This window comes from Podarcis bocagei (assembly GCF_964188305.1).
Source record: "Podarcis bocagei genome assembly, chromosome: 11".
NCBI classification, from domain to species: domain Eukaryota; kingdom Metazoa; phylum Chordata; class Lepidosauria; order Squamata; family Lacertidae; genus Podarcis; species Podarcis bocagei.
This window is the reverse complement of record NC_138136.1, coordinates 45,397,134-45,413,961: the sequence shown is the minus strand read 5'-3', so window position 1 is coordinate 45,413,961 and position 16,828 is coordinate 45,397,134. Positions and strand designations below refer to the sequence as shown.

General features: G+C 44.0%; 2 protein-coding genes across 3 annotated transcripts in view; both read right to left on the bottom strand.

Annotated features, from left to right (window-relative positions):
- The window catches only part of FGF10 (fibroblast growth factor 10), an 83,688-nt gene extending 78,386 nt beyond the window's left edge, over positions 1–5,302 (bottom strand). The window contains exons 1-2 of the mRNA XM_081213224.1: positions 4,413–5,302; positions 3,333–4,263 (exon numbers count right to left, since the gene is read on the bottom strand). Of these exons, the coding sequence (XP_081069350.1) occupies positions 3,333–3,726 (394 nt within the window). The 5' untranslated portion in view covers positions 3,727–4,263; positions 4,413–5,302. The remainder of the gene's footprint in view (positions 1–3,332; positions 4,264–4,412) is intronic.
- Positions 1–16,828, bottom strand: part of LOC308597188 (uncharacterized protein C5orf34 homolog) — a 490,376-nt gene that overhangs the window by 365,445 nt on the left and 108,103 nt on the right. The window lies entirely within an intron of this gene.

Genomic DNA, 16,828 nt, shown 5'->3' with positions numbered 1-16,828 from the left:
ATCTTGCAGCGGTTGAATTCTGCAAGTTACGCAAAGAAGCCTGCCTTGAAAAGGGCTGCCCTGTCAGCTTCATTTGGTAAATCTTAATTCTAGGGTTGTGAGACAGAGAAGGAGCAGAGGGGAACTTCTGATCAGAATACATGCAGCCTACTTCTAACATAAGGTGACGACAGATGGCAACATCTCTAGGATAAAACTAATATACCCTAGAGAAAACCCTGCAAAGGCAAAAAAAGGAAAAAGAAAAGCACAAGCCCTAAGAACTGCACTTTCCGTAAACACAATGAGCCAGCTCTGTAAGAGGAGATGCCTACATGAATAAAGATAACAGCCAGTCGAAAACAAAGGTCTGCTTCATATGTCAACGCCGGCTTGACACAAGTACACAGTAAATATTTAGCATGCAGAATTTAATACTACCACCACATAAAACAGGGGCAACTGTATGTGCTCAGTTTCTCAAATGGCATACCCAGCACACACCTGGGGAGCAACTCTGGTGCCCTGCAATGTGCTTTCACGAACACAGCAGGACGAATATGCAGAGCTATTCTTTAGAGAATAGAGGCTCATGGCCTCGACCATACTGCATTCTCACTGTGCACAAAGCTCTCAAGAAGGTTTGGCTGGCTGTTCACACAGATCTGTGAAAGGGGCTCATGCCACCAGCCACACTGCCCCTAAGCACCAGCACTGGCCAGCCACTGACAGTTCGTGTTTGTTTGGCATGAGTGTGTATGCAAGGCTCTGAGCAGGAACCCTGGCCAATCCCATTCTAACATTTGCAGATTCACTGAACACATGAAAAGGGGTTTGTTGTCTAGACAGCTCTGTTCAGAGGCAGTATTAGAAAACTCTGAGTTTGCTTGCCGCACCTTTGTCACAAGCATAACCACTTAAGCTGTCACGACTCCTAATGCTTTGAGCCTGTTGGATATTATTATTATATATTTGAAAACAAGAAATATTAATAATATCATTTCCATGGATCTCAAGGTGGTTGTCCAATTTCTGTGTCACAACAACCCTGCAAAGTAGGTGAAGCTGAGTGAAGATGACTGCTCTAGTCATTTGGACCCAGGTCTCCAATGTCTGAACTCCCAGTTTATCACTGCCCCAATACAATATGCTGCACTGTACAATATTTAATATGTACCTGCTTCTCCTGGAACCCATGAAGCAGTCCTCAGACATCCCAGAATACTCTGTCATATGATTGCTTTCTGGCACTACTGTTTCACAAAGCCTGAACTAAACAATGTCTCTGGCATATACAGTGGTTCTTCAACAGAGCAAGCATTTCCCGCTGCACACATTGACACATGTGATAATAAATAACACAAGCCTGTGAAAGCAGACAGAGAGTCAAGTGTAGCCAGCCGGCAGGGGCCACAGCAGAGGAATGCAAGAGTTGTTAAAAGCACAGCTGCTTTAACCAACTAAGCACAAATAAATGGGTTGGTGAGAGTTATACGGTAGTTATCTTCTGCAAGATGCAACATTGTCCACACTTCTCAAAACTGCACATTGCCTTCTGTTTAAAGAAGACCCCCATTAGCTATGCTTCTTGTTTGGATGAAATTGGCACTGCTCTGTCCAGCTATAGCTGTGAGGCACAGAGTTAATCACACACTATTTATAGGTTGTGTGTGTGTGTGTGTGTGTGTGTGTGTGTAGCAGTGTACTTAAAAAAAGAAGAAGTGTACCTGTTTCTCCCTTGACTGTCTCCTGAGGCTAGTGTGGTAGACTGATTTGGCCAGGAAAGATCAGTATTCACACCTTCACACACTCCCTGAAACAAACGGATCAAGCTGCTCACATTCACCATGCTGTCATTAGGTCTAATCTACTTTGTAGGGTTGTTGTGAGGATAAACCTGAGGTGAGTGAGTGAGAAAGGGCCATGCGTGAACAAAACAATGAATAAAATGAATTCGCTGGATTCCCAACCAATATCAAGAGGCATTTTTTTAATCTTTTTTTTTTAATCAGCTTATCTAGAGACATTTGTCTTGGTAGTTATTTATTTATCTACCCACCAGGACAGAGTCGTTTAAAACTATCCTGAAACAGGCTGTGCGAAACAACTAAAAAAAGAGCTACCTTTATCCACTTCAATCTGGATAGAGAGCTATACACATGACTTTCGAGATATATATGTGAGAATGACTTCTTTTTAAAAAAGAAAAAAAAATGACAGCGAGATGTGTGTGAGGTCTTGATGCAGCCCCAGATGTTTACAAGACTCTCTCAGGGATGCAACTTGAGACCGTTTAAATCAGGGCGAGGGGGAGAAAGAAAGGACTGACAGGACGCCACCAAGCCACACATAGAATTTGACAACACAAAACACACACACACACAACCCGTGTGTGTCACGGTATAAACTCCATAGGGTACCAGCTTTTCCAGCTAATGAAATTTAGGGGGGAATTGAGAAGAGAACCCACTGGCCATATAAAAGAGATCTTGCTCGTTTTATCTGCCAGTTGCCCTCCCCTCCCTTTGAAGAGATCGCCCCTCAATTTAAAAGTACTGTCAAAAGAGAGCATTTGCTTCGTGTCAGGATACCGTCAGAGCTCCCTCCGCCCCAGCCCCTTCCTTCACTTCGCCGAGCCTTTTGATGTGTCGGGTCTGAGTGTGAGCAGGCACACCGGTTTTATTAATTCATTTTTGACACTTTCTAAGTCGTGCTCGGAACTTTCCTGGCTCTTGCCGTCTTTCCCGACGACCTCACACTTTCCTGCCCCGGCTGAGGCGCAGCAAAGGGCCGGTTGGTTATTCCAGTGACGAGGGAGAGACAGCGCTGACCTGAAGGCAGTGGCGTAGCGTGGGGGGTGCAGGGGGGGCCGGCCGCACCGGGCGCAACATCTGGGGGTTAGGGTTAGGGGGCGCAAGTCCACGGGTTAGGGGGCGCAAATTACTTGCCTTGCCCCGGGTCCTGACAACCCACGCTACGCCACTGCCTGAAGGGATGCTGAGAGAGGCAGGGGGAGAGAGAGAGAGAAAGCTTCACGATGAAAGCTTCTCTCTTTCTTCTCCACAGTGATTCCAACCTCTGAGAGAGATGGAAAGGACGAGCACTAAGCCATTTCAACAGTGCCTGGGAAGTGGTTTGTGAAGAGAACTTCGCTCACACACATAAAACCAGGGCGCAATTCCGCAATTCCTCTCGCGCGCTCGGTTCCGAACCCCTCAGAAGGGCGAGGGCGCCTCTGAGCGCGCTCAGAGTGCCAACTTTCCTTGCGCGACGCCACCCTCCCCGCCCCACCATCCCCGCGTTTCGAGGGAAAGGCGAAGAGGAGGAAAAAAAGAAAAGAGAGGGAGACTTACTATAAGGGCAGTTCTCCCTCTTGGTGCCGCTGACGTTGCCGTTCTTCTCAATCCGGAGAAAGAACTTGTTGTAAGAGTAGAGCTTCCTCCAGCGCACGTCTCCTCGGAGGTGGTTGTAGCTCCGCACGTGTCTCCCCGCGCTGGCGGGCGAGGAGGAGGAAGAGGAGGAGGAGGAGGATGGCGACGACGAAGAGGAGTTGGTGGCCTTGAGGAGCAGCATGCCTTGGCCGTGCTCATGGCAGGGGGCAGCCAGGGACGACGACATCCAGAGCAGCAGCAGGAAGACGAAGCTGCGGCGGCGGCGGGAGGAGGAGGAGGAAGAGGAAGAAGAGGAGGAGGAGGAAGGCAGGTGGGCGAAGGCTGAGGCACCCTGTATCAGTCTCCATTTGCACATTGTACTGAAGCTCTGGGCGCGGGGAGATGCCTCATGAAAAGAAACATACTGGAAGGGGGAACCCCGGGGAGAGGCGAGGGGACAGCTGATGGGGAGCCCTCCTGCTCACAGACCTCGGCGCGCTGATCTGGCCTGGAGGGAGGGCGCCGACTTCCATGCCTCAGGGGGCCAAGCGCTCCGCAGGAAACGGTGCCTTCGCTCCACTTTGGGTTCCCCCACTTCCACTCGCTCTCCTTGGTTCGGTTTCCTTCGCCCTCCTTTTATTAATCCTTCGAGTCCTTTCCAAAGACGCACAAGCGCGCACACACGCACACACACAAAGTTGCCTTACAGTTTTCTGGGCGAGCTCAGGCGGTGGTTTGGCTTGCAGATTTTCTTGGCGCTCTTTCTCTTTCTTTCTCTTCCCTCAGGACTTTCAACCCCCCATCACCAAACTCCTGGGGGTCGGTTTGCCGCTTTGCTGCTGCTGCTGCTGCGTGCGCGCGAGGCTATTTCGCCCTGTGCACCATCTCTCGCAGAGAGGCAAGGAAGGAAAGTCTGCAAAGAGAGAGAGAGAGATGACAAGGCGGGTGAGCGACGACACTTGCAGCGGAGGTGGTGGTGGACAAGGGGAAAAAAATCCGGGAGAAAGCAAAAACGAAACGGGAGGGGGGTCAGCGCCCCCCCACCCTGAACAACTTCTGCACCTTCCTCTCACCGAAGCCCAGAAACGCAGTCCTTCTCAGAAGCAGAAAACAGGGGCTTGCACCCCCCTCTCTTGAATCTTCCAGAAATAGATAGATATCTGTATCTCAAATATATACTGTATATATATATTTTCTGAAAAAAGAAAAAGAAAAAAAAAAGATTGCAAAACCTTTCCCCCTCTCTCTCCGTAGGGTTGCCAACAGGTTGGAAGCTGTATCCTAAATGCTGGAGATTAGGAAGGAGAGAGGTGGGACGTGCCTCTGGTGGTCAAGTTTTATTTGCAGGGGGTCAAGCAGCGGTGCTGGGACATCTGAAACCCTTTTGCAAGTTGCAATGAGCAAGCGCCTACTGGGAGTGGGAGAGAGAGAGAGAGAGACTCCAACAGAATCTGCCCTTTTCCTTTTCCTTTCTTTTTTCTTTTTTGCTTCTTCTCCTATAGCAGCAGCAGCAGCAAGCAGCAGCCTTCAGCTAATTGCTCCTCAAGCAGTCTTTCTGGCCACCAGCATGGCTTGAGAGACTCATGCTTTACTAATTTTCCTGTCTTCCCCTCTCAGCCAATCCCCTCTAGGGAGCCCTCCTCCTTCTCCCCCTCTTTTTAAAACTTGTTTTCTAGAGAAGGATTTTTATTTTATTTTTTTGGCAGTGTGTAGTTGAGAGCCACCTGGTGCTTGTTGCTTTGCTGACGGACTCTCTCTCCCTCCTCCCGCCCCAAGCACCCCTTCTATAAAGAAAGGAGGCCGTGTGGGTAAGATCTGGAAGAAAGGATATAAGTGCAGACAAATTCTAAGAAAGCAGTTTATAAGCTGGTCAGAGGGAAATACAGATATCCATAATTAGCTCCCTTTGCTTCCCCTCCTGCTAACTTCCCTGGAGGTCTCCAGCGCGCTCTCGCTCTCTCTTTTACTTTCTTTCTCTCTTTCTCTCTTACTCCCTCTCCCATTTATTTTAACGAATCAATGATTTCTGGCTTCCGTTGCTGAAACAAAAAAAGGGGGGACTACACTTTTAAAGCTTACTCTTCCTTTTGAGCGTCTCGAGATTTATCACTCCCCAACTCACCGTGAAATAAGCCCCCCTTAAATGAGCCAATTTCTAATTGCTAACATGACTCAACTTACCAAATCACGCCTTGGACTTCAAAAGAAAATAAGAGGGGGAAATGGGGGGGGGACGACGACTTTTATTGGCATTGCAAAGGTTTGCTCATAAAATCTGTCTGTTTTTTTATTATTAATGCAATTTCCTTTACCAGAAAGAAGCACATTTTCCATTTTGAAAACTTTTTTTTTTTTTTGGTAACCATCTATTGTTTATGAAGGGCAAGTAGTGATTTATTTCCCACAGAAGGTGCTGTTATTATCCACCCCTCCCAGGGAATTTGTCATGTTCCACAAGGGCTATCATGACAGATATACTAGACTTTTCCTGTGATGAACTCTGTTGTTGCCAACACTTAACAGGCTTCCAGTGGGATGTGCCAAATTTGTATACCTTCCTCGATGTTAAGGAATCAGAGACTGCCTCTCTCTCTCTCTCTCTCTCTCTCTCTCTCTCTCTCTCTCTCTCTCTCTCTAGTTCCTAAGGACGTGTGAGATTACTCTGCTGTTAGAGAGTTACATGCCATGACAGTGTTGTACTGGCATACACCAGCATAAAGTAATTATTGCAACATTAGCCTTCCAAATTAAAAGACAGAAAGAAGGAAATTCTCTCATATGTAAACATACGGATTACTTGGAAGAAAGCATGATCTGAATAAAATGCTGATCCATGGAATGCAATGGAAAAATAGCCAGGGCATTTATATTATATGCATTTGGAATCAATTTTTCCTTGACTAGCAGAACATATGTACAGAACAAATAGTTCTCAGATTGGATTGATTCATTAGCTTGGACTTTCGGGTGTATTGGGAATGCTGCAGCAGAAAATTAGGAATTATTTTCTTTAATTATGATGTGCACTTTGTTACCAAAGACTCATTTCTGAAATTTATGGGCTATGATTCTGGGGGAAACATTTAAACAGCCTTCAAAACGAAAAAGAAAAAGAAAAGTCTAGTTCTGGAATTCATGTGTTTTATTACGTTGTTTGTGCCATTCTGAAATAGCTGTTCTAAATGTTTGATCCACACGCTAAACGCTTTGGAAAGTTGTGGGGTTGCATTTGATTTAGGGAATGGTTGAGGTCTTTATTTACAGAGAAAAGGGGGGAAGCTATTGGGAACATACAGAAGCATAGCCATGTCTGTCTGTAAAAACAACAAAGAATTGTGTGGCACCTTTTCAATTTTATTATGGCATAAGTTTTCATGGACTACTACATCAGTTGCATAGTCCTCAATTGGCAAGTTTATATAATACAGGAGGGGGAATGTGTACACTGGGAAAGTACATAGAGGCCCCAGAAATTATGGATATCTACTATCATCCAACTCACTCAGTGATATAACTAGCTGCTTAATAGGGTTATGAATAAAACGTCTGATGATCAGGCCAATGGCCCATCTAGTTCTCACAGTGGCCAGTGCCGGATTTACGAATAAGCCAAACAAGCTATAGCTTAGGGCCCCACTCTCTTGGGGGCCCTCAAAAATTTTAAAGAAAAAAACCCTGGATGTACATTTCCAAAATATAAGATAAAAACCAAATAAAATAAAGCTTATATACAGCAACAGTTTTTTGTGTTGTGTGGGCTCCTAAGATGTAAGTAATGGGCCCCGCCTGCTAGCCTGCTCCCTAAAATATCACTGGTTTGCTTATTTCTGTGTATTGGGTGCCTACATTCTGCATGGACTGGTTGCATGGCATCGTGCAAATGGCTTTAGATACCTATTAGGTCCATAAATTACCATATAGCATATATGCAACACACAAAAAAGCGACAATTTGTTGTTGACAAAGGACAGCTGGACATATAAGGGCCCCATTACCTGTAGTAGCTTAGGGCCTCATCAAACCTAAATCCAGCCCTGACAGCGGCTGTGATACATTTCACCCTTGTAGAGGTAAATTTCAGCCCAATGGATAGGTGGACCCCCTTTATAAAGATACTTTTGCCCTAATCTAGAAAGAGAACCACCCAAGGGATGCATGCTTTGGTTTATGTGCATGTACATGGTGGCATTTATCTATGCCCATCGAACTGCTTGTATGTGATCTTTGATATGGCCAGTTACATAAGACAAGTCTTGTTGGATCAGACCAATGGGCCCATCTAGTCCAGTATTTTGTTCTTACAGTGGCCAACCAGATGTCTATGGGAAGCCCACAAGGAGGTGCATTCCCCAGTTGTGATTTCAGCAAATGGTTTTCAGAGGCATGCTGCCTCTGACTGTGGTGGTAGAACACACACATCAGAGTTAGTAGCTGCTGATAGATTCATCCCTCATGATTTTGTCTAATCCAGGCTTCCTCAACCTCAGCCCTCCAGATGTTTTTGGCCTACAAATCCCATGATCCCTAGCTAGCAGGACCAGTGGTCAGGGATGATGGGAATTGTAGTCTCAAAACATCTGTTGGGCCGAGGTTGGATTCAGGCAACAAGAGATGATGTGTGTGACTAATTGCACATCAGTAGAGCTGGTCAGTGGCCTTTATCTAAACAAGATCTGTGATACAATAGTGATGAAAACTGCAAGCAGTGTTCCATTTTTCAGTTCGTTAACTAATTACTTCAGTAATTTTGCTAATTCGTTAACTATTACTTCAGTAATTTTGCAGGCAAATCCTATTTATCTTTTTTAAAAAACAACAACTATGAAGCCCCATTGAGTTCAGTGAGGCTTACTCCTAATAAGTGCACATATAGGACTGCAGCCTTAATGTGCAATGTGCTTTCAGATTTTGGTTTTGTGGGGTTTTTTGAGGGAGGAGGGGAGTTACATTTTTAAGATATGTACAGTTTTCTTACATTTTTTTAAAAAGAAATAATAAAGACTTTATTATATGCAGCAGTTGGGGGCATTACTAGGTGCTCTGGGACAGATGCCCATGGTGCAAGTGTTTCGTTGTGTTACATTGCATAAAAATACCCTAATTTATCTGTATAGCTCCCCCTGGGAAATTAAGTTGGGTGGCAGCAGCTGGGAACTCACACACCCACTTGGTTATTACGCTGCCTCAATGTGAGTCTCCCCTTCCACCTGGTCTAGAAGCTGCAGCTGGTGCAAAATGTTGTGATCGGACTATTGATGGGGTCAGACTACCACCAGCACAGCACACTAGTGCTTAATAGATTGTACTAGCTATCCAGGTTCAAAGTTCTTGTAGTAATGTACAAGGCCATTAGCAACTTGGGCCCAGGATAACGCGCAAGTACTCATTAGGGCATTTGGGTCTCTTCCTCCATGACATCTGAAGCAGGAGAGTCCCTGCAGGTTCTGGACTGGTGTCTAGATGAAGGCAAATAAGCTGAGCTTGAATCCCAGCAAGATAAAGGCTCTGTGGGTGAGTAGATTTTGTGTGTGTCAGGGTTCAGCTGGTTAGACAACTGCGGCTGTTCCTGGACCAGGGCTGCTTGTCCACAGTGATTTAGGAACCGCTAACTTCAGAACTGGACTACTCCAATGCACTCTGCCTGGGGCTTCCCTTTTGCTTGATGTTAGTGCAAAATTCTACAGCATAATTGCTTACAGGAGTGAGAGTCTGTAAGTGTGTTGCACCTGGGCTCAAACATCTGCTCTGGCTGCCAGTTCAATACCAGGTTGAGTTAAAAGTGTTACTACTGGTATATACATCCCTGACTGGCTTGGGACCAGTTTACTTAAGGGATTGTCTTACCTTATATGTGCTGTCTCAATCAGTCTACAGAACTTGACTTCTACAAGTGTGATGCAATGTCCATTCTGCAGTCATGGCCTTAGTCTAGCAGCACTTGCAGTTTGGGCAGGTGCCATCTTTGTGTTCTTCTAAATGTCTGTTGAAAACATTTCTGGTTGGGTGAGTATTCGGACACATGGTTAGTTACCTGTTTAATTGTTTTTAGATGTTTTTAACAATTATATATATTAATTTTAATTGCATTTCCCCCCAGATATGTTTCCTGCCCTGGGGTGCTTTTTTGGGGGGGGATAGTGGGGTATATATTTGATAAGGAATACCTGATCACTTGTAGATCACAGAGAACTTTTGGGGGCTTTCTGTTGGTTTGGATGCATGGCTCATAACTCCTAGAATCTGTGCTTTCAGTGTTGTGGGTCCAAGCCTGTGGAACCCACTTCCAGCTGAGATTAGACAGGCACCCTCCATGTTGAACTTCCAGTGCATGACATATTGTTTCTTCTTCTAGCAGGCATTTTCAGGTAGTGGTTCAGGATTCTGTTCAGCTTTAAGATGATTCTTATTGTTCTATTCTGTATGGTTATTTTCGGTTCAGCTCTTAGAAATGCTAGTGGGCAAGTGGTATATAAATGCTTTAAATAAATAAAGCGGCAAATTTATAAAGTTTAAAAAAGAGCAAAGGAAAGAGTAGGAGATCCAGGACCATTTGCAAAAGACCTGGATCAAAAGCCCCTTCAGCCACCCCCACCCCAACAATGCTCCTGCTGTTAAGAGTTCTGCTTAGATCCTCTTTGCAGCTTTGGTTTGATTGCATGAACAAAATGTTTTATTTAAAAATAATCTTAGAAACTACCCTATTAAATCCAGCTACAGCAGGTGCAATATTTGGTGAAGAAACACTCATGGACTCCTTTTTTCTGTATACTGTGTGATGACAGGATGGGCACTTACAAAACAGAGGCCCAATGAAAAGCTGACATAGCTTTTTAGATTATATCTCACTCCTTTTTTCCTACTTTCTGTATAGCCTTTCTTTTATAGCACAGTGGAATCCCTAAGTACCCTACTACTTTGTATTGTTAGGCCCCCTCTTAGGTTAGCCTGAAAAAGCCTGAGAAAAGTTCCAGAGGAAAGATGCACTATTTAACGGAATTCAATCTGCCCCAATAGATCTGAATCACTAACATAAATGTATGAATGTAGATTATATCTCTGTAATGAGGCCTGAATCATTCTCAGTTACTTCAAAGGACTGAAATTCAACCTTCCTTTTTAGCAGCAACAATCAGACCTTAATGGGTTCCTTTATTAATTGTTCCCCCTGCTAGGTTTGAAAGGGAGCTATCTTCAGTACAGGTCCTAGGTTAGAAGAGGTACCTACTACCTCTAAAATTGTGTTTCATTCTCTCTCTCTCTCTCTCTCTCTCTCCTCCAAGACCTTTGCAAATTTGCAAATTATTCATCTTGATGTAGTCCTACAAACATTTGTGAACTCTGACACATCCGTGCTGCAACGGGCTCATAATACAATTCAGAAAACAGAAAAGAGGTGTCACAATTACACTTTATCAACTCAGTGTTTTGTTTTGCTTTTTCAGGGCAAAGAATAAACCCTGAGCTTTTCACATTGAAGCAACAGGCTACCCCAGCAGAGGATATATGCTCAATCCATTTTAAATGATTTTGTAACATGATGAAACTGTATTCCTATTGTCTACTTTGTTTTTCACTTGAAAGTATTACCTTTACCCAAAGTTTATAACAAAGCAGTAGCCAGCCCCTGCCCTGTTATTTTAGCTATCATACATAGGAAGCTGCCTTATACAACACACACACACACACACACACACACACACACACACACACAGAGAGAGAGAGAGAGAGAGAGAGAGAGATGTATAAACTGAGTCATGTCACCAATTTTTGCATTACAGCAGGAATGAGAAAACTTTGGTCAGAGATTATGGGAGTTTTAATCCCACAACTTCTGCAGGGCCACAGGTTTCCCATCCCTGCATTAGAGAGATCATGTGGTTTCTCTTATGGAAACCATTACACATAAGGATTATCCTTTAAAGACTAAGGTCACACACCTATGTCACGGCATACCCATTAAAACCAACAGGCCAGATTCCAGCAGCGGAGGTCCCTGCAAGGACTTCCAAAAGTGCAATGGGGCATTCCCTGCCTCTCCTCTCTCTGCAAAACCCCCTGTGCAAAATTGTCTTGGTGGAGTCAGGAGAGCCCCTGGAAAAGCAGATTGCTTAGGGGTACACTTGGGTAATAAGGCACCCTGAGCGATGACAAAATTTGGTGCCCCCCCTAAATATTTATTATTTTCACAATAATTCATTTTGGTACAGTTGCTTGTTTATGGATCTTCTCTGTATGTACCCGTATAAATATAGGTTTTACTATTGTGTCACGCACCCCCTTGGCTCAGCATTCTGTGCGGGAGAACAGCCCACACCATGCTAAATCTGGAACTGTAGTTCCATCAGGGACGCACAAATGCTTGCACTGATGGAGTGATCTGCTTAGTGCTGTCATAGCATGGTAAAAAATGTGGTGCACTAGGAAGGAAGAAAAGTTAGCATATAGAAAACCGCAGTACAAAGGGAGGGCAGGTGGTTGTTCTTTAACCAACCACAGTCCCAAGATCAGGTACAGCTGGCCTTTATAGGCAGGGGGCAAACCGGAGTGAAGTCTGCTCCATTTCAGTCCTCTCCCAGGCCACACCCACCCAGTCTGCCTGGATTGGTTGGTTTGGAATTCTGTATTGTGGGAAAACCCAAAATTCCAAGCGGCCAGCCAGCGGAATTCACAGTTGCTGGCTGACCAGCATGGTATTGCTCTCCTGGACCCGGGGCTTGTCACAAAGGGCTGTAACCGCCACCTACCCTAGGACTGTGTAAGTGGTCAAATCCCTCCCAATGGAATTAAATTAGACTACCTTAACTCTATTATTTAAATGAGTTGCTATGAATATTACTAAGTTGAATATAACCCATATTTACAGAGCGAATGGAAAGTCTTTTCATTTTCATATCATTGTCTAAGGTTGAATTGAATGAAGTCCAGTTGCCTAGACTATCTGACAAGTTGGACAGAATTCAGTGCCCAAACTTACGAAATTTCATGGACTAAACACAGCAAAGAATGAGCTAAAACAGGCATAGGCAAACTCCAGCCCTCCAGATGTTTGGGACTACAATTCCCATCATCCCTAGCTAACAGGACCAGAGGTCAGGGATGATGGGAATTGTAGTCCCAAACATCTGGAGGGCTGGAATTTGCCTATGCCTGAGCTAAAATATTTTTCCCCTCCATGTGAAACACAGGGGCAGTGTTTATATCAGTTCTCTTAATTATCTTGGAAAGTAACACTTAAAGCACACATCAGAATTGGATATTCTCAGTGTGTGCATAGCTACCATACTTTTTTAGCTAATGATGCTAAGAGCTGCTTTCCCCTCTTGGGAATGAGGAAAGAAAGTAGAAAGCAAATGTCATCATGCAATAGTTTTGCCGAACCCCCCCCCCCTCCAATTTTCTGATTTGTCTGGTTTTCTTAGAGATGTACTAGCCAGCAGCATATTTGGCTTTTGTGCCTTAGGTACAAGGCATATCCTTCATATGTTTTGCTGATTCATATCTAGGAGAAGGTTATCTATGAGAAGGAATCAATCAGGAATGTTTGCGAAAAAGTCATGTCTTCACCCAGGGGTGGACTTGAGTATTTCAAATATCAGTGGTGCCCTGTGGGAAGCCAAAATTTGGTGCCCTCTCTCACCTTCCATTCTGCATGTGCACTACGACATAGTTGTGATAGCCTACGGTGCCCCTCCCCCCAACTTGGTGCCCAGAGCGGGGAAGCCAATCACACTGCCTGAAATCCACCTCTGTGGATTAAATCCACCTCTGATTTGATTAAAATAAACCAAAGGTAGGGAAAAAAATGCTAATCTAGAACAGACACATAACAAACTGAAAGATGCTAGACCCATTCATAGTTTTGGGAAACAATGTTATTCAGTAGCCATACTTCAGTTTATGAGTTTTTAATAACTTAATTTGTTCTTCACAGTGTGTCTCAGTGTAATCTCTGATTCTGAGTTAAGAGTCGTTTTAACTTCCTTTGAACCTTTAAATCTCAATGTTAAATCTTACCCACAGTTCATGTTGACTGTGCACCAGATCACTGTTACCCAACGATAGCGCATAATCAACCCAGTAGCATTTGATTTCATTATTTGAAACTTATATGAAGAGTGATGTCGACAGGATAGTTGACATGTAGTCGTGTTTCATATTTGACAGCTGTCAGCTGGTTATATTTTATATTTGATGCCTTCAAAAGCCAAAAATCTGGAGAATTTCAACATACAAATGTTGAAAATTGGACTAATATTGAATAACTGCAATAACTAATTTCATTTTTACTATGGAGGCCAGCTTTATATTTTAGGGTATTCCCTCAGAGCTATCCCAATGGATGAGAGAGATCAGGAGTTTGGGGGAGGGCTGTAAGTTTCAGTATCTGTTCTATATCATTCATAGAGGAAGATTAGACCATGCTACAATGAGGAAAGGGAAAGAGAGAAAAACAGGTATCTGTGCATAAGGCATTCAGTTTGATGTTCCTCAGTTCTGCACATGTATTGCAAGGTCATAGGTAGATTGGCAATTGCATTCAGCAGTATTGAGACCGCGCTGTTGCAGAATTGTGACCCATCTTGCTTCCTCAAGAAGCAAGCTCCTGAAAAAGCGACCTCTGGAAATTGGTAACAGGTACCTGGTTGCTGGTTTGAGAAAAAAATGTTGAAATATGGTGCCTCATTTCCTATAAAGAACTGCTGGAGGGCAACTGGTCAGTCAGGTTCAGTCTTTGTTTTATGGACTCCCAAGCCAGCTTCAATTTGAAGGGGAGAGCTAAGGTGTATATAAAGGCCACTGCTCATTCCCAGCATTGCTATTGTCATTTATTTTATTTTATTTTTTATATCTTTGTGAAGCATAATTACCTGCCATTGCTGTAGGCCACATGGCTTGGGATGGACGGTACTTTTACAAGTTTGCTCTGGTTAGAATAATCTAATTAAATTGTGGGAAATGTCAGATTAAATCAGAACCTCTAAATACTGAAATGAATCAGGATTTAGAGCTATTAGCAAATTGCTTAGGCTTTCACAAACATCAGAGTGCATGAGCAAAAGCTTAATGATATGGTATCTTCTTTCGAGCATTATTTCAAATTCATCCAGCATGTTAGTTAGAGTTAGCAAGCTGTCTGAAGTTTAGTCATTCTATCTTACAACCCTTTGAGAAATTGGCCACACAGATCCAAATCACTGCAGCCTCATGCTAAGCTCCCCCTAAACACGCCACTAGGTTTGATGTGCACCTCATCCCACTGCAAACAATGGGATTTGCATTGCTTATGTTTCTATTTGCATGTGGAAAATGGCATCTTCTTCTGAAAAATTGCAGCATATTAGAAAAGCCCAGCGGGCGCTTTTCCAGAATCCACAGAGCAGCTAGCCACAGACTGTCCTAGCAAACCTACTTTGCCAACAGACAAGGCGTTTCTCCCATGTTTGTGAGCGTTGGAGCCACTTCTTACAAAAGTGGTCTCACTCTGGTCATTTCCCAGAAGCAAAGGGGTCGAACAGATTACACCAAAACAGGTTGGGCTCCGGGAAAAAATAAAGAAAGGAAATATCTGTGTTTCCTTGTCTTTGCTAGAACACACACTGCCCCTCCCTGCTCTGCTTTTTACTATTTGCACGCCACCCTTCTATTATTGAGATCGTTTTTGTGAAAGATGATTCACCCAATGTATTACTCCAATGTCCTGTGTTTGACTGAGCTCCTGGTATGTCTCTAAGAAGCCAGCATCCCTTCCCACCCAATCTCTGCCTCAGAGACTCTGGGGCTTCAATAGGGTGGTCATGTGTCCTACAGTACTGAGGACATTCTTTGTGTTCTATAGATTCTCAGCGGGCATTCTTATATATGGGGGGGGGGAGAATCCCTGCTTGAAGAGCTGTCTATTCCAAGTGCAATTTAAAGACAAAGAATCATAAGAAAGGATAGCAGGGGTCTTCAGTTGCACACCAGCTGTTAGTCCCTGGACGAAAGACTGAGCAGACACACTCACCTGATCTTGGGAATATAGGAAGTGTTTGCTTTTCTTTAAATTATAGTACTTAAAATTTGCATATATACATATAAATTAGTACTTGCAAATTTTATGCAAACCACAAATAATACATACTAAGCAGGCCATCATCTGTGTGCCGGCTAGAACTGAGCTCTAGGGTTGGACAATGTATCAAAATATTATCCAAAATACTAAGGCCGGGGAGGGTGGGGTACAAATAAAATTTTATTGTTATTGTTATTGTTTGAAGTCCACATCATGATAATGGTTTCATCATATTTGACATGGCAAATATATATTGCGAATCACAATGAGTGTGTGTGCTATGTAAAAAATTGTGATATGGGGAAAACAGTGAAGCCTGTCACCACTTTTCTCATGATTCTTGCTGCCTCTGTTCCTCTGTACTATAAAATAACAGTTGTAGCAATATGTTAAAGGTAAGTAAAAATGTATTGGTTTTAGACCCCTAAGCAGTAGCTGTTGCCAGGACATTACTCCATTCTTCTCTACACAGTTCCACACTTATTTCAGACATCATTGCGTGTCGCAATGTTTAGCTGGTGATATAATGTTTTAAATCTTTTTCTTTGCATGGCAGCGCCACCCCAGACCCAAATTTCTTATCACAAACTGATGTCAAACCTCCCTTCCATTTCGGAAACAACTGGCTCCATGGCAGGGGGGCAATTGTTTGTGATAAGGGCCACACCAAATGTCAAGACCTCTTGGGCTCACAGAATTAGTTTGACAGCTCTTTGGAGCTGCGCCAGCATCAGGCGGCACTGTGCTGTGAGAGGCAGGGCCTTCCTGATCACAGGGGAAACCAGGGCCCTCCTGACCTCTGTAGGCTTGTTATGCAGAACACCTTCACATTCAGCCTGCCAAGATATCCTGGCCAGAACGAATATCTTCTCCACCTTTATTTATGTTCCCTTTATTGTTCTTCCTTTGACTGGGCAGGTATTGGCCTCAGTGCCTTGTTCAAAGACGACTGGGAAATAAGGCTGGCAGTAAGATTGTGCACATGTTTTGACTGTGTGCACTGAATGCACATAGGGCACTGGTGGGAGAGTGGAGTCATGCCTGCCTGCTCCTGTTGCATGGTCAGCACAACTTCCGAAAGGGTCTACACTCATGTCAAAGCTGTAGGATCTTTCCAGAGTTATTCTAGAGACACAAGGGGTGGGCCAGGACAGGGGAACAATTCAGTTTTCACAATTATGACATGTACACAGTCCTGTTTTATTACAGTGATGCCCCACATATATGCAGTCCAGGTTTCGTAATGTAAACAGCACATTCAGTGTTACCTCGGGTTAAGTACTTAATTTGTTCCGGAGGTCCGTTCTTAACCTGAAACTGTTCTTAACCTGAAGCACCACTTTAGCTAATGGGGCCTCCTGCTGCCGCCGCGCCACCAGAGCACGATTTCTGTTCTCATCCTGAAGCAAAGTTCTTAACCCGAGGT